Raw genomic sequence first — 23,089 nt, 5'->3', positions numbered from 1 at the left:
GTTTATTTATTTCCCACGGTAATGGCTTGGCTTGGACAAGGGAAAAGAGATTTCCAATCTTTTCTAAAGCTGCTAAAGGTAGAAAGATTTAAAACTCAAAACCTTTTTTTTAAAAGACAGCCGTCCTCAGTAATGGCAAACAAACCTCTGCTCGGTTTGTGTCCGATTAGGATCTCAGCAGAGTATCCAAGCTAATAAATAAGATATGTATCTCCTGAGAACAGCTTTTGTTGTTTTCTTGCATAGATCTTTGTTCCTCCTGCGCCGTAAAGTCTCCGGGGCATGGCCCGTGTTACGGAGTGCCAGGTGTATTATCCAATTTTAGGAGATCATAATTATGAGGAATATGTCAGAACAACAGAAAACTTCATTTAAAAACCCAATTAAAACTGCCGAGTGACAGCTACATACTCGTGTGTTGCATCACCTCCTAGTCCCAGCAGCTCGGATGCGGGGAAGCGGGTAGTTAAGGACGTTGTAAACCTGACGAGGTCGATGTGAGATGGGGATTTGTAAAAACTAACGCCCGTTTCGTGACAGAGCAGCAGCCCTGCCATCAGTTTCAGGGCGCCCACCTGGGTCCCCAAGGTCTGATGGATGGGCTGTCCTTTCTCATGAGCGGGATGATGTTGCACAAGAGTTGCTGGAAAAAGAAATAGCCAGGCAGCGCTGTGCCTGCCCCGCCAGCACGGCCATGGCTGGAGCATCCTCATGATGGGGACCACCGGGCTTGGGATGCTGAGGCTGGTGCCACCGCAGCCGTCCTCATCAGAAGGGTATGGGCGTGTGAGGCGGGGGGAGCTTTCAGAGGGGGCTTTTTTGAGAGCTGGGCTGGGAAAAGCAAGTGAAGGGAGGAGGTGAGGAGTTTCCAAAGCCTCCGGCATGACAGCAAGCACCTGCTTCTTCCCAAACCGGATGAACCTGTCTCCCTCCCGTCGCCTCTCTGCGGTTTTAGGGTGTTCGAAGCCCCCGGCCAGCTGAATGGTGGTGGTGGGAGGGGGTGCTGCCCCCCCCCCCCCGGCACCAGGCCAGGCTCTGTCCCTGCGAGGGGGGGCCGTGCCCCTGTCCCACCATTGACCTGCCACACCAGGCAGCTGGGGGGCTTTCTAAAAAAAGGAGAACATGAGACTTCTCTTAAAAAACATGATAATGATTTAAGGCTTTTTCTTTTTTGGAAGAAAAAGAGAGTTTCAGGCCTTTTTCAAAAATAAAAGGAGAAGTAATACTTTTCAATAGTTTTTTTATTTAGAAGGAGATTTTAGGACTTTGGGAGGGGAAAGGAGATTTTAAGAGTTCTGAGTTTTTAAAAAATCAAACGGAAGGATTTAAGACTTTTTTAAAAGGAGAATTCTAAACTTCTTTCTTTAAAAAAGGAGGATTTAAGACTTTTTTTTGAAGGAGAAATCTAAACCTCTTTTTTCAAAAAAGGAGTATTTAAGACTTTTTCTTACAGGAAAATGCTGAACCTCTTGGTTAAAAAGGAGGATTTAAGAATTATTTTTTTTAAAAAAAGAGAGAATTTGAGACTTCTAAAAAACCCAAGGGCACCGTGAGCCTTCGGGGCGGGGCTCACCTGCCGGGGAGGCGTAGCCAGAAGGGGGCGTGGCCGGGCGGGGGGGCGTGGTCGGACGGGGGCGGGGCTGCAGGGCTCCGCGGCTCCGCGCTGCGGAGCGGAGCGGCGGGAGCGGAGCGGAGCGGCCGGCGCTGCCGGGGAGCCGGGGCCGCAGCCGGGGCCGGGGCCGGGGCCGGGCCGGCGGCAGGTGAGCGCGCAGCGGGGCCGGGCAGGGCCGGCCCTCCCGCCGAGGGGCAGCCGCCGCCGCTTTGCAGCACCGCGGCGCGGCCCGGCCCGGCCCGGCCCTGCCCGGGGAGGGAGGCGGGGACGGAGGCAGGCGGGGAGGGGGCGGTGGCGGCGTGCCCAGGGTGAGCCGTGCCCGGGGTGAGCCGTGCCCGGGGTGAGCCGTGCCCGGCGCAGCCAGCACCCAGCCCGCTTGCGGGGCCCCCGGCACCGGGGGTAGCCCGGCTGTTTGGAGGTGCGGAGCGGGACAGGTGCCTGCAGGACCCCCAGGGCCCGTACCGAGAGCTGGCAGCGGCTTTCGGCACCCGCAAGCCCCCTGAACCCAAGCCGTACCGGCCGTGTCCCGCTTACTCAAGCGCTGGATGGCTTGGCCCCCCCGCCGGGCCGGGGCACCGGGGGCTGGCACCGGCACCCCAGCGGCTCCCAGCGCTGGAAGGGGCAGCATCGTGCTCCCACTTGTCCCCCAGGACACCAGCCGGAGCCCCGGGCTCTGCGCTGGCTGCATCCGTGAGACCAAGCTGCCCGTCCTTCCCCCCTTCGGAGACACCCCAGTTCCCCAAGGAGAGGGGTTAAATTCCTCGAGGCGAGCCTGGCTCCCTGCTGCATACTTCTGATGCCTTCTGTGAACTCTGCCGGCAGGTTGTTTCGTAACTCCACTTCTCGCCCGACTCCGCTTCTGGCCCGATGAGGGTGGGAGAGCAAACTCCTCTCCCTGGTTTTTCCCTGCCCTGCAATAGCACTTTGAAATTGCACGGTTAAAAAAGGGCCAGTTGCGCGGTTAAAAAGGGCCAGTTGCGCGGTACAAAGCCGAGCGCAGGTTCGGCGATGGCGTTGCACGGGGAAGGGGTCGCGGCCATGCGTCTGCACTCAAGCAGAGCGGCTGCATCCAGCGCAGCCCGTGGCGCTCCCCTCGGGATGGCTGATTTCAGGAGGAATGAGGAAGAGGCAGGTGGAAACGGGTGAGAAATGCTCTGGAGAGGCAAGACGGGAGCTTGGGCCACCGCTGGCGGTAAGGCAGGCCGGCTCCCAGGGATGCCGGTGCTAACGGCGTGCTGGCGGGCCCTGGCTCGGTGCTGTGCCGAGACTTGCCGGGCAGGCGCTGGGCCCGGCAGCGTGTGGCAGCACGAACGGCGGAGCAGGGCTGTCAGATGGCGGGGTGCGGGATCCCGCCAGGCTCCGGCAGCGGCGCCGTGTGCCCACCTGCCCGCTGCCCGCGCCGGGTGGCCGGGGGTCGCGCTCCCACCGCCGCAGGGATGGCAGCTCTGGGGGAGTGGGAGCGGGAGCCCGCGGGCACATGCTGCGTCCGCAGCGGTTGTGAGCGGGCAGCGTGTGCGAACGCCGCTTGCCTGCCTTGCTGGGCACTGCCAGCCCGGTCTGCTGGGGAAGGGGCTGCGGGGAAGGGAGGATGCTCTTGCCTTCTGCTGGTGCCGCTGGAATGCCAGGAATCCTCCTGCATCCCGGTTATCAGCCTAGAGAGCCTGAGCACGGCGCCTGGCCTCCCTCTCGGCATAGCTCCGCTGCCTTCCCCACGCTCTCTTGAAAGGAATAGCATGGAAATCGGGAAGCCCCCCCCTCCAAGTACACGCATCTTCCCAAAGCCTTTCGGCAGTGCCGGCAGGTGCCCGGTGCCCCACAGTGGTGAGCACTGTGGGGCTGGGGGTCCTGCGCTCTGAAATTCCCTTGTCAGGGGATGCCGGTTGCTCTAAAAAATAAAACTCTTTGCAAACGAGTGTGGGAGAGATGGGAGTTAGCTCTACCCAGGGCTTGAAGGGGGGTGGCGGCGGTGGACCTGACCAGCAGTCTGACCCTGAGATAATAAAACAAGAACTGAGGATGATTTTTTAATTTATTTTTTTTTTAACTTATGCTTAAGAAAAGTGAGTTACAGCTGCACACAGATGCTCAGTAGCTTGGGGTACCCTCAGGCCCTAGGGAGCACGCTGGGGAGCTTGCCAGGCTTCACTAAACCTTTTGGCAGCCAGGTGGTAGGCAGCCAGAGCGGTGTGGTGATGTCCAGGCTGGATCACCCTGGGGGTGCTCCCTCCCCTGCTCTTTGAAATACAACTTGACTAAAAAAAGGTGGCGGGGGGTAATTACTGGAGATCCAGGGAGTTACTGTGCCTGGGCAAACAGGGGAGCCTCTGCGCCAAAGTGTTTTTGGGGACTGGCTGTGAAATGGGGCTGGGTGGGAGCTGGTGTGCTGCCCACCTCCGTCGCGGGGACGTGTGTCACGGTTGCCACCACGTGCTGCAGGGGGACGTTACCCAAGTGCACCTGCCGCTGTCCCCTCTGGTTCTTCTCATCCATGTTTTCCAATGTGTCTCTGTCCTGTCCCATTTGTGTCTTCTGCTATGGGGAAAAACCTCCGGTGGTGGCTTGGAAGTGACCCAAGCCCATGTTCTGTTGTCCCTCAGTGTGCCAGGGAGCAGGATGCTTTGGGACCATGTCCAGGCAAGGGGTTGGTCCTCCCTGGCTGGGAGGCCATCGCGTGCGTGCCAGGGCTTCGGAGCAGAGCGGTTCTTTGAGTGCCACGATGTCAGGCGCGGTGGCAGCCAGGGAGAGGTCCAGGACCTGCCTGACGGTAGGTTGCTCTGTGCCCGGGTTTAACTAAAGGCGTGAGGGACATTTTAAGCATTAGCTCCGTGTCTACGCATTGTTTTCAAGAGCATCTTTTTATGGGATGTTCCTCAATCTGCCCCAACTTGTCTGTGCCCTTGTAAACCGGCGTAGTCAAATTAAGGCATAAGCGTGTCTCCATGGAAGGTTTTTAACAAAATCCTATTATTGCAAATGATTGCTAACAATTTTATGTCCTTCCATTTTTCGGATGCCAAGTTCATGAGCTTCTAAAAGCAGCTGATTATCTGGCTTTTTGTGGACTGGTGTCAGCACTTTCTTGAGGGCTGGGGTGCTTCCAGCTGCCCCGGGCAAGTCATCTACAGTAACTCATTGCTTAAAGAAAGGAAGGAACAAGAAAGGGAACAAAAAACCCCAAAACCCACAACACTTCTTACCTGAAGACATGGGTGGATCAGCCCTGAGCTGGAAACTTTGGGGCAGTTGAGCACTGCCTGAATTTGGGAAGGCTTCCCCTGCTGCTTCGTAGCCCTGCTGCAGCTCGTGCTTTGAGGAGCCGCATGCTCAACCCTCCACGTGTGCCCCCAGATGCCTCCAGCGTAACTGGGAGGACTGGTGATGGGATGCTACGGTGCTCTAGACAGAGGTACCCCAAGTGGTTAGACCTAGCACCACGCTCCCGAGCCTGGGGACTTTGGAGGCACCTATAGCATCCTATAGGATGGCAGCTGGCTCAGCAGAAAAGCCGGGCGAGCGGCAGCATCCCTTTGCTCCCTGCTTTTCCTGCCAGCCCGGGGAAGCCGCTGGCTGGTACTGTGAAGCTGCCTGGCTGAGGGAAGAGCATTATTTTTAGGGTTCGTGCTGGTTTAATAATTCCTGCCGGGAATATCACTTTCCCCAGGAGGTGCGGGTGTGCAGCAGGGAGCTGATCTCCACCTCCGGGTGCTCGCCTGAGGCGCCGGTGGTGTGCCGGGGGTCGGATGAACACTGCAGGCTTCTCTGGACAAGAATAAAGATGGTCGGGCTGGGGTTTTTGGCTGCTTTGCGGTTGCTGTTTTCACTCACTGATTTTTATTTATTTAATTTTTTTCCAAGTTTTAGCAACATTTGGAGGTGGCAGCGCTTCTCTCTGCAAAGCACCAGCACAAAGCTGGGGGGGGGGGGGGGGGGGGGGCAGGCGGTGGGCTTCTACCTCTCCGCATGTCATGATTGGTGTTGGGGGGTTCCTGCAACACAACGCCCAACCAGCTTCTCTGACGGACAACCTGAGCTTAATTAGTTGGCAGGAAGCAGCTCGTGGTCTCCTTGATCTCTTGACCAGTATGCCCAGGTCTTTGCTTAATGGTTTGTGCTTGTAGGAAGTCAGGTGTTCCCTGGGCTTGCTCCGAGGACGTCTCTCCTTCCTTCCCTCCCTGCTCACGTTCCTTTGGGATGTGGATTTCTCAGGGCAGCTTGTCAAGTCCTGGGGGTCCCATCCCAAAAGGGTGGGTGGCTCTGCCAGGCTTTCCCAGGGCTAACCCAGCCTGGGCACCAGGTTGTACCACGTCATGCCTGGTCTGAGGTATTCCCACCTGCCCCACCATCGATGAGGGGAAAAACTGTGTGTGTGCAGGGATTTGTGCCATGGAAAGGACTCCTGTAGGCTTTTTTTTTTTTTTTTTGCTTTTTTTTTTTTTAAAAAAGTCCTTTTCTATTGCTCTTTCTAGTCTTTTAAAAATCCTACAAACTCAGCATCTTACGTTGCGAAAGGACATTTGCTCTCCCGCTCTGGCAGGGAAACGTCCCTGGGACCCAGGAGTGGATGCGCTAGAAACAACATTGCTTTGCAGCTTTGAGATGCTGCACGCCAAGGACTAGCTGTCCCCCAAATCTTCTTTGCCTCAGGTAATTTTTGGAGTGTTTTAACGTGGTTTGAGGATTGCCCAGGCTGTGTTGTTGGGCTTGGTGCTGTCCTCTTTGAATTTGCTTGGCTTTTTCGTGACCTGCTGGGAGTATAAAGAAGTTGAGGCAGGAGGTTCAAAAGGCTGAGCTTCCCCAAAGTGACCCCAGGTGAGCATGAGTTGCATGAGGATTAAGCTCCTAAATGCTTCTGGGGAAAAAAAAAAAAAAAAGATATTTTTATTGCAGGTCCTTCCCTGTGCAGGCAGGGGGGCCGGCACAGACCCTGGCACTGGTTCCCATCCCCTTTTGGTCTTTTGGGTATCACCAAGTGCTGGCAGAGCCCTTGACCTTGGCGTGGAGACCTGTGGAGCCCTTTGCCAACATAGAAACTACTTCAGCCAGAGGTTCCCTGCCTCCTGACAAGGTGGCTTTGGGGATCAGAGTTGGTCACACAGCCCTGGTCTCCATCGCTCGTTGGAGGACGTGACTGGTACCCACCACGGATGGCAGTTTTAGTGCCAGGGAGGGGACTGAGCTGCCCCTCCAAAGAAGTTTCAGTGCTGGATTTCAGTGCTTTAAAGAGCTGATTATCTCAGGGTGGGTTCTGGCGGAGATGGGTAGCACCTCCACCTAATTAATCATGTGCCAGGTAGCGTGAAAGCGGAGACTTCTAAAATACCCAAGTGTCTTATCAAAGCTTTCAGCCTGGATTAATTCTAGGTCTCTTGTTTATTTGTCTCTGCATCTGTGTATATGTGAGAGAAAGAAAGGAACAAATTCAGCTCTCGGCAAATGGTCATTAAAGGCCTTTTTAATCCTACAAAGTTATAAATAAATATCTGTGGCAGCATGCACCTGCATATTCATCAGTGCGTCCTCTCCTCTGGAGCCCCAGCAGCGCGTCCTTGGTAGCAGGGTAGGAAACTGTGAGTTATTCTGGAAATGGAAAAGAAAATCTGGAAGGTTTATCCCTGGTTTTGCATTTGCTAATTTGTTAATTACCCTCTCCCCTAGGATGAGAATTGGAGTGGAAAGAGGGTTGCTGGTGGCTGACGCCAGCTCTTCTGAAGGAGGCTGGAAGGCAGGTTGCGGGGAGAATATTTGTAGGTCATTTGGCTTTTTCATGTCCCTGGTCCTATTTGGAGGAGAGGTGCAGAGCCTGAATTTTCCTGTCATCCTGTGGAAATGAAATCCTTGATCACTTTGAGATGAGCCGGGGAGACATCCCTGCGGGTGGCCAGGGTGCATCTCGTCCTCTGGGCTGGATCACAAGGAAGCTGCACTTTGAGGGTCCTTTCTGGCTCTTCTAGAGACACTGGGAGAAACTGCTCCTTGTTTGGGTTTTCTCCATTTTGGTCTTGCCTTGAGGGAGAGAAAATGGAAATTTGGAGGAAATGGTAACACTTCTCCTCTTTGGCTGGGGAGGAGAAAGCAGGTACTTTGGGTACTTCAGAGTGTTTTTCCAGGGCTTGAACAGGCTCTTGCATCTCCAGATTCGCAGCATTCCTCCTGCATCCCACGTGATGAAAAGTGTAAGCTGTTTTCTGACTTGGGGAATGGGCTGTGTAATAACGAGGGAATATTCACAAACTGCAGCATGCATTTGCCAATAGCGGCTGTGGAAGATGAACGTGGCAGAGCTGCTGGACCTGCAGCATCGTGCCGGTGTTTGCATGCAGATGGTCTGGCAAATACCCTTCAGAGCTTGGCTTTTTAAGGGCTGGATTGTGAGTTATCCGTGAAGGAATGGACATTTGGGCATCCCGGAGCTGCTGCACTGGGGCTCGCAGCTGGGCAGCAACTGCAGGTACAGCGGTGCCTTGACAGCTGAAGAGCGAGCGCCAGATTTTTGGTGTTAAAAAATGAAGGCAGCAGTTCTAGGGAAAAATTGAGGGGCAGGCTCGACCCTGAAAGTTTTTCAAGTACAACCCCTCATCCTTAAGGCTGATCTAGCTCAGCCCAGGGCCCAAAGTCACCCAGACCCAGCTGTGCCCAGAGCTGAACACCGAAATGGCTCCCCAGCCCCTCCTGGGCTCGGCATCCAGGCGGGTTCAATCCCGCATGGAAAAAGGAGCACGGCAGCACAAAGGCTTTCCCTCTTTCCCCTCTGATCTGCCTGTGGCTAATTTTGCTTCGGCCCCTTGAGAAGAAACTATGCATCTACTCTCAGGTGCTTTGTGAAGCGGCTCTTGGCTGGGCTGGGTGGCAGCGGTTGCAGCGGGTCCGTGCCCACGGCAGGCTTTGCTAGCCAGCCTTGCCACCCTCCTCCCGCCGTGGCCAGTAACCATGGGTGCTGCAAGGGAGAAACACGATGCATGAAGGCGAGGAAGACGATCCTTCCCCTTCCAGGCTGAAACGCTGATACCTGTGCGTGCAGTAGGTGGACGGAGGGGTTTTTTGCTGCTTTTAATTTATAATGAGCTTTCAGGTGGTTGCTCAGCGGCGGGGTGGACTGGCTAGTAAACATCCCCGAAACGTCGTCGCTGCCCACGATCTTTGGTGTTTCAACACGTGGCTTGACGCTGGCCTGCCATGGCCACAAACCTGGGCTTCTGAGGAGGGGGGAAAGAAGTTCTCCAGCTCCTTCCCAGTGCTGTTTCTAAAGCCTTTGTGTGGGCCCGATTCCACAGAAGACCCAAAAGCTTGGGTGAAAAAAACAGTGAGAGAAATCCCTGCAGGTGGGGCTGGGACGGGGTGAGCATCCCCCGCATCCGCCAACGGGTGAGCCTCCCTCCCCTAAATCCTCGCTGAAGGCCATCACCCCGAGGCCTGTCCCCATCCTGCGTCGCAGCCCTGGGCAGGATTTGTCCCAGGCTCTTCCCACCCTGCTCGGCATCGGCCAGCCTTGCTGGCACACCCCAGGCATGTTAGCGTGGGTCTGTAATTTTGGGGAGGAAGTGGAGCCTCTATTTTGTTCTTAATGGGGTTTGCTGGGGTGGTGTTTATGGCTCTCCAGGAATCCGTCTCTTTGGGCAGTTCCTGCAAGGTCCTAACGTGTGGGACACGTGCCCCGTGGGGTGCCGGGGGGCTTCAGCGGTGGTCTGTGACTTCAGGCTCAGGTGATGCTTCAGCACTTGAGTGACATAAGTGCCACAGGGCTTAGTTCTCCAGGTCTTGGCCTTTCAATCTGCTTTGGGTGCAAAAAGCCCTTGACATATGGGTGTCCCTTCTGTGGGTGCTGAGTGTGCGTTACACACCAGGAGATGCCCCCATGGAAGCCACTTGCTCTAGAAGTGCGGCGGAGCCCGGGGACACGTGTGGGCTGGCATCCATCCATCCATCCATCCATCCATCCATGCATCCATCCATCTGCACGTCCCAGCAAAGCTGCACCTTCGGGGTGTGTTTGCGGTGTCCCTGTCCCCACCTGGGGCTTCTCCAGCTGGAAGAGGAGAGAAAAGCAGAGCCTGCAAAGCCCTCGTGTGGTTTTGAAATTACTAATTTCGGTCGTTTGCTGATTTTTAGGGCTTGCTGTCAGGCATGCTGTGTGGAGCAGGGAGCTGGATGGAGTGCGGTGGGTGGACCAAGGATGTGGGGACTATTATGGCCACCCCTAAATAAGCTGCTTGGGTTTGAATTAGAGCCCTGTGCCTGCTGCTTCCTTGCTCCTGGGTGCTTGTGGCCACCTTGTGTAAGAGCTGGTGGCTTCGATAGGTCTCGGCGGTGAGTAACACTTGCACACCGTCCTTGTGATGGTGGAGGGGTGAAGAGCTGCCTCTCTGGGCTGCCACCACGCTGGTAGGACTTGTTTGTCACCTCTTGAGCTCATTTGACCCTTGTCAGCTCTTTGTGCCAGGATGAATTAACCCATTTGCTGCCTCAGGCTGGAGCCCTGTGCCTGTGTCCTGGTGGCCCTCATGCTGCAGCAGGGGACGATGACCTCTTTGGTAGGTGGCTCTCTTGGCTGCTTTGTACCAGGCCAGGAGATGGTGTCCCTTCAGGATCCCAGGCCGGCATCCTCAGGAGGAGCGTGGCACCGTGGAACTGTCCTGCACCGCATGGCTACAGGCAGGGCTTTGCCTGGCGCTCCCTGCTTGCGGTGGCAGCGACCATCATCGGTGGTCACCAGCCAGGCTCTGCTTTGTGGACAGCTCAATGAGAGCTTTGGTTGATCGTCTCCACCTAGCGTGGGACCTGCCAACTCAGGAGGAGCTGCAGCTCTACCATGGCTGATCATCTACGTCCAGCCCAGGAAGTGCCACAGCACCAGCCCCTGCCGTGGCTGATCTCCCCCGCAGTGTTGGACCCGCTGGTGACATCAACAGCCCTCACCTTTGACCATGGCATCACCTTCTGGCCTGGGATGGACACAGCGTGGAAGGGTCAGCAAAGCTCCTCTACCCCTGCAACAGCCCAGCTGAGGGCAGGTGATGCTGCTCCAAAAGAGGGACCCAAGGCAGGAGGACACTACATGGGCTGGAGGGGAGCCTGGACCATGGCCCATCCCCTCCAGCCTGCTGCAGGATGGGCACCATCAGGAGGCTTTGATTCCCCATGGATCTTCTCCACGTTGAGTCATTTCTCACCCGAGTAACGGGCAGGCTTTAGTCCCACCAGAGGGTTTCAGCACACGGGCAAGCACCACCTCTTCTGTTTGGTGCCCAGGAGCTGGGCCCGGTGCTTGGGGCAGGGAGGGACCTCAGGAAGCATTAAGCATTAAATAGCTGCTGGATGCGTCAGCGTGGCAGCTGATGGGGCGGTGAGTCATGGCCAGCCTGCCAGCGCTCCGGCACGCAGCGTGGTGGCACCCGGCCGCTCCTCCCCGCTCCTCCTCGCCTCTTGCTGTTTACTCCTGTATTGGGTTTATTTTTTTTTATTCATGTGTCTGCATGCAGCTGGGATGAGCATCCCTCCTGGCATCAGGCAGGAGAGGAATGAAAGGGTCAGGTTCAGAGCAGGAATAAAATGACCAAGAATACCCCAGCACCTGCCCGGAGCACATCCAAAGGGATGCAGAGCCGCTGGTCCCCATGGACACCTTGGTCCTCTTTGGATGGTGGGTTCATCACAGCCTGCTCAAGTACAAATACATCTTTATTTATTAATTATGAGACTTTATAACCCTACCCCAGCTCAAACCCTGGCCCCAAAAGCTCGCCTTCTGGCTTTTGGCAATTTTAATCACGCTTGCTGGGAAGCTCCCCCCGCGCCACCGCTCTCCTGCCTGCCCAGCCCCATACCCAGCGCTCTGCTGGGGGTGGGCATAGCTGGGGAGGAGAGTGAGCCCCCAGAAACGGGGCAGACCTTGGCACTGGCGGGATGCTCGGCTCAAAACCTTCATGCTGGTCCCAGACGGTGCTTGTGTGGAGCTCTGGAAGAGGCGTTTGGGATGCTCTGGGATTCTTGTTGCAGCTGATGACCTTGCTGTCGGCTGCAAAATTGGTGGCATTTCCCTAAACAGATATTTTTTTTTTTTTTTTCTTGCGTGTGGCAAAATGTGGGAGAGAGGCACTTGCAAAGTGTTTGCAATCCTTGGCTGGAAGGTGCTGTCCCAGCTTCTGAGAGTCCCTGTGGGGGACATGGGGGGAGTCCCTGCAAATGGGGGGCTGTCCTCGCTCCTGGAAGGAGGGCGACTGGCCACTTCTCTTGGCTGGCTGTGTATCATTTCAGGTCCAGGGAGATCACCAAACCCTTGTGAGTCCCAGCAGCCATCAAGATGGTGGTTTGCAGGAGCTGCACAAAACGTGCATCCTCCAGCACGTGCAGAAATGCTCCTTCAGCTCCTCTTCCTTCAGCCCAGCAGCTCTGGGGAGGCTGGGAGACAGCAGCGCCAGGAAACAACATAAAGCTGCAAGAGACGAGATTGTTACTTTTTTAAAATTTTTTTTTTTTTTTTCATAGTGTCAGCATTTGAAATTCTAACTCCCAGTTAGGAGATTTGTTGAAGTGGTGGTATGAATCATCCCTACCTTCAATTTTAAGACCTATCTCATGGGGAAAGGAGCAGTAACTTAGTCACTTTGTTAGTTTCCTTCCGATAAAAATGATTTAGAAATCAGTGGAGCAGGGAGGGTGGATAGGAATAGAATGCAGTTCTCCCCCCCAGAAAAAGCCCTTTTTGCTCCCTGTCGCTGTAACAAAGGCACCCACTGATTAAACAGGGGGTTGGCAGCAAAACTGGGGGTGGGGGGTGGGTGTTTATATTTGCAATTGGAGCCCCCCCCCCCCGCTGGTTGTTTAGGAGTGATGGTAAAGAGCTGGGGGGGGGGGGGGGGGGGAGGGGCAGCGGAGGTGGTGCTGGGGGTGAGGAGGAGAGTTGGGGGTTTATTGCCCGGTGGGTTTCTTTGAGCCGGGGTGATGCTGGCGTGGTGGGGATGAGGCACTGCTTGCGGGTTCTGGTGTGTCCCTCCCTCCCCGAGCAGTGACTGGGGGTGCGAGGAGCATCGCTGGTCCCCCCAGATGAGGATGAGCCTTCATCCCATCTGTGAGCCCGGGGCTCTGGGGGGAGAGGGGCAGCCAGGCTGGCTTTGGGTGGGCTGGGGGAGCTGATCCCGCCCTGGGAAGGGGCGAGGAGGGAGCAGCCCCCAGACCTATTTACCCCTGCCTTGCAAGGGGGCAGGTAACATCCTGGTACCAACAGCCAGCCTGGGCCAGTGACCCCCAAAATCCCCGGGGCTCACGGTGAGCGCTTGGTTAACCGGGGCCTCCCCCGTGCTAACCAGGATTAAAGGATAACAATAAATAATAATACACCCAATGGGATTTTGGGGTGCTGGGGGTTGTGGCAGGGCGAAACGCAGCAGAGACGGGTGCACCAGCTGCTTTCTGAGGGGGTTTCCCCCATACCGGGGGTGGGGGGGGAAGGTGGCAACCACCGCTCCCAGCTTTTTGGCAGCAGCACAGGAGCTGCTGGTAAATGATTAAAAAAAAAAAAAAACCAACACCGGGGCGGCCGGTGGGGCACAGCTGGAGGCGGGTGCCCAGTGTGAGCCCCGAGAGGTGCCCGGGACCGGTGTGCCGGTGGTCATCCTGCCCCTGTGCCCAGCAACCCCCAGCAACTGGGATTTTGGGGCAAGGTGAGGCTGCGCCGCGCGATTCAACCCGCCGCGTTATTTTTCCTTATTTATTTTTAAGTTCCTGGCACTCCCTGTGGGGTCTGGGATAGGGGAAGCTGGGTTCGCTGCCAGCCGGGTCTCCGGCCAGGGTGGGGGGGATGCTCCCTGGGGTGCGTTGTTGCCCCAAATGGGGCGTTAGGGAGCCGTGGCAGGGGGGACGGTGGCTTTGGGGGAGCTGGGTGGTGCTGTGGTGGCCCCTGGACTTTGCTCCGCACGCCGGGGGCTGGTTGCAGCTTCAAACGCGCAGGTAGGGGAGCGGGGCCAAAATCCAGCTTCGAAACGAAATTGGACTAAACCTTGCAAATTTTAGTGGGTTTGGGCTGGCGGGGAGGTCGGCCGAGCCCAAGGTGCACTTTCCCCCCCGCCGGATTTCCCTGGCCACCCAGCCAAGGCAAACATGAGCTCAGTGAAGAGGCATCCGCAGCGGCCGCCCCGTGCCACGTCTCGGCGGTGGGCAGGGGGGTGGCACCCACGGGACCCGGCACCCACGGGGAACGGCCTCGCCAAGCCGTACCTTCCCTGGTTTCTCCGTGCCTTTCTGGAGCCATGGCTAAAATCCCTCGTTGTCGGAGGCGGGACCCTTCAAAGCCTCCCTTTGATTGCTCAAGCAGGCAATAAAAAATAAGGAAGAAGTGGTGTTTCACCTGATCAAGCCTTCTTGCAGCCCGGCTGCGTGCTCGGGAGAGCTGGAACAGAGGGATGGCGAGGCCACGACCAGCCGGGTTAGGTTGGGAAAGTGGTTTGGGACCAACCCCTGGACAAAGGACCTGGAAATTTCCTATATAGGTCCCTCCACCCAGGGCTTTCAGGCAAGTCTGATGCTCGAAAAAACAGCGTTATTGGGTGGGGGGAAAGATATCTCTTTGCATGTGTTTGGGAACACTAAGCTCTGATATTTGAATTCTTTACAGCTCGCATTTTTGTTTCATTTTATTTATCATTTTTTTGTAAGTCACTTGCGGTCGTTGAGCTGCTGGAAGAGGCAGGAGTGCAGTGCGCCCGGGCTAACAGATGTTATTTTAACGCAGGAGTAACTGCCGGGTGGGAGTGGGGCTGGGCACTGGTGCTGGGCAGAGCATCCCCCGGGAGCCTGGGTTTCACTGTGGGCGCTCGTCCTGCCCCCCCCTCCCAAACCCCACCTTTGGTCACGTTTTTACGCAGGAAGAGGCTTTATTTTAATTTCTTAATCCCTCTCTGATAAATTGAGATGGCGGTAAGGAGATTAAAATGTGCATTATCTGCATCTTCTCTCGGTATGCTGCCGCAAGGCTGGGCGCCCAGCGGATTCTCTGCCTTTTCCAGTATTGTTTGGAAAATCCACTGGTGCCGTGGTGCCAAATTCTCAGGGGAATCACAGTGAAAGTCCAGCAAACCCATAAAAAGTTGGTGCTCGCAGCAGAAATGACCTGGGCATCTCCCTCTGGGCCCCACGCAGGCACACGAACCCCGTCGTTTCCCACTACAGGAGGGTTTGGACCGGCTGCTCAAGTCCTTTTATTTTTTATTTGATTATTTATTTCTATAGTTATTATAAATAGAATATATTTATTTATTGTTTATTTTAACAATATCAACAAAAAAATGCCACCGGTGCAGGGGGCGAGCCACGGCGGTGGGTGGAGGGGGCAGCGAGCAGCTGCTTGGTCTAGGATGTGCCTTTCGGGGGGCTGGCGTTGAAGGTGATTTAATGACTCCGCTCTCAGTGCCTCATATTCCTCGTTAGCGGCTTGGGCTGGAAACCTGCTTTCTTTTCTCCGTGCAGGCAGCCCATCCTGTGATGAGCCAGCGCGCCTGAGCCCCGGCAGCCGTGGGGATGGAGCTGAAGGTCTGGGTGGACGGGATCCAGAGGGTCGTCTGCGGCGTCTCGGAGCAAACCACCTGCCAAGAAGTGGTCATCGCCTTGGCACGGGCCATCGGTGAGCCATCTGTCTGCCGGGGGGCGCGCCTTCGTGGGTGGAGGCATCTGCCCCGCGGGTGCCCCATCTGCCGGTGCTTCTTGGGAAGAGACTTTGGGTGGGTGAGGGTCACGCGTTGGGTGGCAGAGATGTCCCCCACCTCGGCACGCCATTGCTGGCCTTGGCTTTCCCCATCTGACGCGCTTGCTCCTCCCGGCAGGTCAGACGGGCCGCTACGTGCTGGTGCAGAAGCTGCGGGAGAAGGAGCGGCAGCTGCTGCCGCTGGAATGCCCTCTGGAGTCGCTGGCCAAGTGCGGGCAGTATGCCAACGACGTGCAGTTCGTCCTGCGGCGGACGGGCCCCAGCGTGGCCGAGCGGCCCTCCTCGGAGGGTGCTCCCCAAGCCCCCGAGAGGACGTTCATCCGGGCCAGCTTGCCCATCAAACCCAGGCCCGCCGGCACGGATGCACCCCGTTCCCGGGAGCCAAAAAAATCTATGACCTTCAACTTGGGTCCTACAGGCTCGGGAGACCCGTTTGCCATGAGCCGTTGGAGGCACCAAGCGCGGGAGGGGATGGACTTGGAGGGCGGTGGGGTGGTCCAGCCCTCCAAGGAGGAGCTGTTTAGGAGGGTGCTGCGGCAGCAGGAGCAGCTGCATTCCTTGGAGGCCCACGGGGACACCCTGGAGACGGACCTACGGCTCTGGGAGCGCGGCCGGCTCACCGGCCAGGAGGATGAGATCCTCTACCTGGAGCACCTGGTGCGGAGGAACGAGACAGAGCTGTGCGAGGAGGAGTTTTGGCAGAGCGAGCTCCGGCTGGAGAAGGAGTGTGAACGGGAGCGGCAGGAGCGGGTTAGGAGCTTGCGGGCCAGCCTGGAGGAGTACACCCAGAGGATCTACGAGCTGAGCGCCCGGACCGAAGCCCTGCAGGAGGAGATCCAGTGGGAGATGGCAGAGAGGGCCAAGAGGGGGAAGGAGACCCCTGCGCCCAGCCCCACAGAGCTGGAGGACATGGCTGCCAAGATGAAAAGGGACCTGGAGACCAAGGTCAAGCAAGGCACCCAGCTGGAAAGCAACCTGGCCAGCGTGGAGAAGGCCCTGGAGGAAGCCGAACGGAACCTGCAGGTAGATAGGGCCGGCCTGGGCAGCCCCCCGGCGGGGTAGGACCTGCAGCAGGGCACGGGACCGGCTTTCCAGCGGCGTGGGGCTGATGGGTTGGGTGGGGTTGGTCTTGCCCCACGTGGCCGATGCATGTGGGGCTGGGTGCGCAGAGGGGGCTCAGCAGCGGTGACCGCTGTTGGCGGGGGACGCCACCACTGGTACCCAGCCAGCGCGGGGTCCCACACCCGTCACTCTCTGGGCTGGGGCTCCGGCCGGCCGGCATGTGGGGGGTGCAGCATCACCCCGCTCTGGCACGGGTGCGGGTGCAGGTGCTGGTCCATGTGCGGGGTCGGCGGTGCAGGTGCAAGGGTTGGTGTCATCTTGGATAAGGGGGTCGTGCAGGGGGGCAGCATAGGTCCCCGTGGTGCAGCTACACGAAGCCTTTTGACCGCACAAGCTGTGCTGGGGCTCAGGCTCACCCCGGGGGGCTGCACAGCATGGAGGTGGCAGCTGTGGAGCTGAGGGACCCCCCCGGCTCCCCTGGCCGGCACCCCCAGCATCAGGGGGTGCAGGCGCTGCGTGGCACCCCCCCTCCACGCACCCAGTCCGTTTCGGTGGAGCAAAAGGAAGAAGTTGTGCGCAGCCAGGCGGTGGTAGGCCCCTTCCCCAGGCAGCCATGCTTCCAGCATCTCACGTTGAGCATCTCGCGTCTGACAGCTGCTCGCACCCTCTTGTGGAGATGCGGCAAAGCAGGACCATTCCCAAAACATGGCCTTCCTCATCCCTAGCTGATCTTTAAGGTCCCTTCCAAAAAGCATTCTGTGACTCTGGGCACCTCCTGGTCCCGCAGGCCCCCGGAGAGGGGCGGCCAAGCCGCGGTACCCCCGAGGTCCCCTCTGCCAGCTCCGGCAGGGTGAGCCCCAGCGGGGGGGTGTGCTAGCTGGCTTTGGGGCATGGGGGGGATGTGGGGCTCACCCTGTCCCTCCCCTCGGTGTGTGTTTTGCAGGCCCAGACCCAAGAGCTGGAGGAGTTAAATAAGGAGCTGAGGCAGTGTAATTTGCAGCAGTTTATTCAGCAGACGGGGGCCACGGTGACCGTCCTGCAGGCCAGGTCCGAGGAGGATGCCCAGCCGGAGCCGAGCCCGCACGAGCTGCCAGCCTACCAGAGAAACGGAGGTCAGCATGCCACCGCCGGCTCGGCCACGGGGGCTGCTCCGGGGGACCCCTGCCTGCTCCCTGCCTCCCCTCCGAGGGGGTCAGCACCCCCTCCGAGGGGGTCAGCCCCAAAGCTGCCCGGTTCTGCCCTGGGCACTGAGGTTAGGCAGCAGGAATGGGGGTTTGGCACTGGCACGGCGGTTGCTCACCACCCCGGGGGGGCTCTGAGGTTTGCCAGCCCTGGGGCTCCTTCCTCCTCCCCACTGAGGCCTCGGGGCTGCTTGTAGCCATGCTCAGGGGTCGGATCCTGCACTGCCGCTCTTGGGGCCAGGGTGGCCGCAGGGAGCTTTCCTTTGCAGTGTTGCTGTGTGCAGCGGCAGCAGAAAGCTGGTGGCCGAGGGCCAGCATCAGCCCCCAGGGGCCAGGGGCTGGTGGGGACGGGCTCCGGCTGCTGATGACCTCTTTGTGTTTGGCAAGGGAAGGGTGAGCGTGGTGGCTGGAGCCCCGTCCCTGTCCTTGCAGGGATGAGAGGAGGTGGTGGTGGGCTCTCGTGGAAGGGGATGGGGGGGGAACAGGGACCTGGTTGTGTCTCCTCCAGAGAGGGGGACATGGCTGCCCCACAGCCCTGCAGCGGCCATGGGAGGCACGATCCCTGCTGAGCCAGGCGTTTTTCCCCATCCCTTAGGTTTTCCTCCCAGCACCAGCACTGACTCCCCTCCCCGGACCAGCACCAAGCAGTTCCTCGGCCACCCCAGGACCCTGCCGGAGCCCCTAGTGTCCAGCCTGAGCCCCGAGGGTACGTAACGTACGTCCTGGGGCGAACCCAGGAGGACGTGTGGGAAGGAGGGAGAGGCTTTTGCTGCCCAAAACGGGCTGCAGAGAGCAAGCACGTGCTGGGAGCGGGCGGCTGGAGATATATAAAGATGCCATTAGGAAGAGCAAAGCTTGCATCCTGGCAGCCTCCGCTCGGCTGCCGGGCAATCCGGCACTCTGCCTGGTCAGGAGCTGGGGGGATGCTCCTCACCCCCTCTCCTGCCACCCCGCATCCCCCAGGACTAAGACTTTGCTGGGGTTAAGATGGGAAGGATTTGGCTCCCATCTTTTACAAGAGTAATGATCTGCTCGATGGTGGGGACCAGTTCCCCCCAAAACCCCTTCCACTTCCCGTGACCCTTCCTGCACCGTCTTTTTGGGTGCAGCAAAAGCAAGCTGCGACATCCCTGCCTGCCGTGGCGATGCCACCTGCATCCCAGCATCCCATTCCCCACATCACCATCCTCTCCATAAAACCGTACCGCCACCGTCTTCACGGTACAGAACACCCATCCCTATCTCAGCCCGGGTGTCGTGGCGTGCGCACGTCCATCTCCCAGTGCGGGAGTTTCCCATCCCCCTGCTCGCGAGGGCTCGCCTCCCGTGGTGGGGTCACTCAGGTTGGTTTTGTCTTGTCTTGCAGTTGTATCAGCCAGGCAGAGCATCTGGAGGTAGAAGGGCCCCGGCCGGCGGAGGATGGATTGCCTTGCAAGTGTAACTGTATAAATAAACCATATTATATATATTTATACATATATATATCTTTTTTTTTTTCTTTTTACTGCTTTATATCGTGAATGGATGTGGACGGCCAGACTATTTTTACAGACTGTAAAATAAAACCAGAGACCGACGAGACAAAGCAACCCTTTTCCCCTGCGGATGGAAGTAACCCACTTTCTTCTATTTTTTTAAAGTGCTTTCTATATTCAACAGAAAATAGCGGCACTCCCACCCCACACAGCCTCCTCAAATGGCCCATGGTGTGTTTGGAAAGGTCCCCGCTCTGCAGAGGAGAGTGAAGCGGCGATGGAGACGTACCTGGAGGTCGCTGGCGTGGAGCACGGGCAAGGGTCTGGCAGGAGCAGCCTGTCCCCCGGCTGCACGGGAGGTGCCGGAGCAGCTCTCCAACACGTTTCTGGCCCCCCTCGGGGTTTTTTTTATTATTGTTTTATTATTATAAGAAACCTGAAGTAGGAACCCCTTTTCCACGGTGCTGCGGACCAGGCTTCGAGGGAGCAGGGAACACACAGTGGGGGCTTGTTTTTCTGAAATCCACCTCATTTTTCAACTTTTTTTTTTTTTTTTTAATTAAAAAAATCAGAATGAGCTCTTCCCCAGTGGTGGCATGGGTGGGGAGCAGGACCAAAACACTCTTGGTGACATTTCACTGATTTATTTTTTTTTTTTCTTTACTTGATGGCCAGTAGTTGCTCTTGGGGTTTTGTTCCTCTGTCTCAGTGGGTCGCCTTGTATTTTAATTGCAAAACCAAAGCGGTGTGGGGTGGGGATGATTTATCCAGGAGGTCCCCAAGCCTGTTTTCAACGCGTCGTATGCAAAAAAAAATGTGACTTGGGCACCGCATTCGCCATAAAAACCCTGCTTTCCCCGTACGAATGTAATCCTGTGTGCTGCGGTTTCAATTTTCAATAAATCTTTGGGAAAGGATTTGAGCAAAGCGAGCGTGAGCGTGCTGTTGTGGCCCAGGGCGAGCCGTCCCCGCCAGCTCCTGGGCCGGTGCCCGACAGGCACGTCCGAGCAGTTTGCACACCCCGCGGCCGCCTCTTTTTGTTTCCGAGCCATCTCTTTCCATTTGCCGAATTAAAGCTGTAAGTATTTTATGACCAAATGCATCTTACAGACACGCTGCATATTTCCTGCCCCCCCCCCCCCCCCCCCCCCCGAAAAAAAACAAAAAAAAAACACAAAGCGCTTTACAACCCATGGATGAAGCTCGTCTCCGGTGAGAGGGCGTCTGTCTGGGCTGAAACATGGCAGCGTTTTTAATAATGCACAGCAGCACCTTGGAGCATTTTAGGACAGCAGGAGAAGGGGACGGCGCTGGGCTGCAGATGGGAGCAGGTAAGGGGGAACCTCACGCTCACCTTCGAGCCCCTCCGTCTGCGCTGGGGTGACCGCAAGCGAGATGGTCGGCTTTTGCTCTCCATCAGCATCTCCCCTGGGCTCTGGTCCCTGGGGACATGCCCCTCAAAGCTGGTTTTCAGAGGTGCCACTGCAGCTCAGCGGATTGGTCAAGTGATACTGAACGATTAAAGTTTGCTTCGCTGGAGAGCGGCTGCATCGCCGGTGACGGCTGGAGGGAGCGCGGCTGCCGCGGGGAGAGGCGATTTCTGAGTTGGCTTTTGACTCGGGGGCTTGTGGGGTTCTTTGGTTTGGTGGTTTTGGTTTGGTGTTTTGGTTTTTTTTTGTGGGAGGTGTTTTTGGTTTGCTTTGGTTTATTTCCTCCCCTGCCTAAATCCTGGATCTTAGAGAAAATGAGTCAAAATGACGTTTGCTCTATGCAGCTGCATCAAGGCGTTTTTCCCGTTTGCTTGCTTTTGGGGCTCCGTGTGCTTATTTTTTGGACTCTCTTGCTTTTAAAATGAGACTCCCACCTTGCTAAGAAGAGAAGCAGAGGGGGGTGGAGGTTGTAAAGAGTATTGTGGTGCTGCTTGGGGGGAAAACCACCTGAAAAGCGGGTTCAGAAGACCCACCTGCCTTGGACCATAGCCTAATTTTGGGATGTTACATGAAGTCCTCCTCGTGCCCTGAAAAACTGACCTGCGCAGGTTAAAAACGGCACCTTCCTTTTTGGGGGCTACATTTGTAGCTTTGCCTTCTACAAAATAAATGGGAATGAAGAGAAAAGGGTCATCACTTACAGCATTTCCCGCTGGGAAAAACAGGGCAGAAAATTAATTTGAATCTTTGATTTTGCATGGGATTTTTGCCCTGCGCTTCTGCTTTTTTTTTTTTTTTTTTTTTTTTTTGTGTGGTTTACTTCTGTTCAGCCTTGATCTGACAGGCCAAGCCAGCACCAGTCTTTCTTGGAGGGAGGAAAAAAATCAGTTTAAAAATTATGTATCACAGCAGAATTTGGCCCTGTAGGTGACGCCCCTTGGCTGGGATGCAGGATTTGGAACCGCTGCACGGGATGGGGGACAGCATAACTCGGCTGTGTTCCCCCCCTGAGGTCTGAGAATCAGGCACAGGGTTAAGGAGAGCATCGTGGCTGGGGCTTTGGGGGGGCTGTTTTTTCAGCTCAAGGCTGGGGCATTTTGCAGGTTTTTAATTTTTTTTTTTTTTTTTTTTTTCATTTTGTGCCCTCTAAGCCATCACCCAGCCGCTGCAAAGGCTGCAAGGCGGTGTTTCACAAGGTAATAAATTACTTTGATTAACGCCTCTCCCCCTGCCCTAGTGCTCACCACAGCAGGGGGAGAGGCGTTAATCAAACTCATTTATTACCTTAGGAAACTCCCCACCCACGGGTGACCTATATTGCTGCTGGCACGGGGGGCGTGCAATGGCAGGGCGAGCGTGCAGGTCCCCGCGCCTTATTTAACAGAGTGAGGTTTGATACTGGCTCTGGCTCCCCCGCCTTTCCGCTTTTATCTGCTCTAAAGGCTGTGTCAATAATACATTTCTGCCATTGAATATTTTATTGATGGTTTGACTTTTTTGCTGCTCACAATTCCCATTTCAAGGCTGCGTGATTGTTCCTAATTAAAATTTTATGCCCTGGGAGAAGCCTTCTTGCTACAGTGGAGATGATGCTGTCCTTTTCTAGGCCACTACAGAGTGGTAGGAAGGAATTACTCATTGTTATGAGATTAAAACAAAGCAAATAAATAAATTGTTTTTTCCCTTAAAAAACGAACCAAAAGCCCAGCATACGACGCGTACTGGAGAGGGAACAACTGGCTCACGGGCAAGGCAGGGATCCAAGCGTACCGGGTGGCTCGAGGATGCTGTGGCTGGGCGAGCGGGGAGCCGCATCCCTGTGTCCCTTGGGCGCCGTGGGGCAGCTGCTTCCTCCCCTGTGGTGGGCAGGAATGGGCTTCACAGCTTCTCCCTCCTCAGATGCTTCTCACCACCAGCTCCAGTGCCACCCAAAAATCATAGAGCAAAGGATATACCCGTTTTTCACTGGTGAGCAGTCCCACCATTTTGGGTTTTTCTTGGTGGTGGTTTTTTTTTTTTAATAAAATAAATCTGCAAGTTACCTGCCAGGCTTTGTCAGCACCAGGCACCATTCAGGAGAGTAATTCAGCACCTCCAGCCTCCCTAGGGCTCTTCTCTCTGCACTACCTGATTCTTTTATTTATTTTTTTTTAATATTGCATCAGAAAAATGGCTCCCAGCTTCTCACCCACCCACCCTGGACTGTGTCAGCTTGTTAGGCCAGGCACCCTCTGCAGATGGTGATCAGTGCATGGACCAGGCCCCAGGCCAGTACAATTTCTCAAGGGCAGCACAGCTGCAGACACTTGAAACATCCCCAATTCACAGTCATGGATCTGTACGAGTTCCTCAGTGTTTGGGTTTCTTCCCCCCCTACGTTTCATCTAGAGCGCGAGAAGCATTTATGCTGCCTCGCAGCCCCTGGATTTGGCAAAGAGCTTTGAAAGCGCAGGCTACAGCACCATTACATAAGGAAAGGTGTGAATGACTAGAGGAGAAAATGCCTGCGGGTTTTGCTCCCCAAGTGGTGTACAGATGCTCTACTGCTTGCTCCTGGGCCCACAGCTCCTGCGAGGGTACTTCGCTGCAGGTGGAGAAGAGAAACTATCTGAACTGGCGTGTGTGTCCGTGCAGGG

General features: G+C 56.4%; 1 protein-coding gene across 5 annotated transcripts; it reads left to right on the top strand.

Moving 5' to 3' along the window:
- Positions 1-551: 551 nt before the first annotated feature.
- On the top strand, positions 552-19,950 carry RASSF7 (Ras association domain family member 7). 5 transcript variants are annotated; one of them, XM_040609262.1, is made up of 7 exons: positions 13,140-13,269; positions 13,920-14,117; positions 15,071-15,224; positions 15,424-16,328; positions 17,311-17,479; positions 18,144-18,254; positions 18,915-19,950. In XM_040609262.1, the coding sequence occupies exons 3-7, from the start codon at positions 15,122-15,124 to the stop codon at positions 18,944-18,946; spliced, it is 1,320 nt and encodes a 439-aa protein (XP_040465196.1). In that variant the 5' UTR covers positions 13,140-13,269; positions 13,920-14,117; positions 15,071-15,121; the 3' UTR covers positions 18,947-19,950. The 5 variants fall into 5 exon arrangements, with proteins under 5 accessions (XP_040465198.1, XP_040465197.1, XP_040465196.1 ...); XM_040609264.1 differs by lacking the exons at positions 13,140-13,269; positions 13,920-14,117 and adding an exon at positions 552-776; XM_040609263.1 differs by lacking the exons at positions 13,140-13,269; positions 13,920-14,117 and adding an exon at positions 1,691-1,760.
- The last annotated feature ends 3,139 nt before the right edge of the window (positions 19,951-23,089 follow it).

The sequence above is a fragment of the Falco naumanni genome, chromosome 10 (assembly GCF_017639655.2).
Source record: "Falco naumanni isolate bFalNau1 chromosome 10, bFalNau1.pat, whole genome shotgun sequence".
NCBI classification, from domain to species: Eukaryota; Metazoa; Chordata; class Aves; order Falconiformes; family Falconidae; genus Falco; species Falco naumanni.
The sequence above is the reverse complement of the archived record's forward strand: the minus strand, read 5'-3'. Positions and strand labels throughout refer to the sequence as shown.

Coding starts and splice junctions, on each gene's coding strand:
- RASSF7 (XM_040609264.1), top strand. CDS start 15,122: ATGGAGCTGAAGGTCTGGGTGGACGGGATCCAGAGGGTCGTCTGCGGC. Junction 17,480..18,143: donor AGCCTACCAGAGAAACGGAG/GTCAGCATGCCA, acceptor CCCATCCCTTAG/GTTTTCCTCCCAGCACCAGC. Junction 18,255..18,914: donor GTCCAGCCTGAGCCCCGAGG/GTACGTAACGTA, acceptor CTTGTCTTGCAG/TTGTATCAGCCAGGCAGAGC.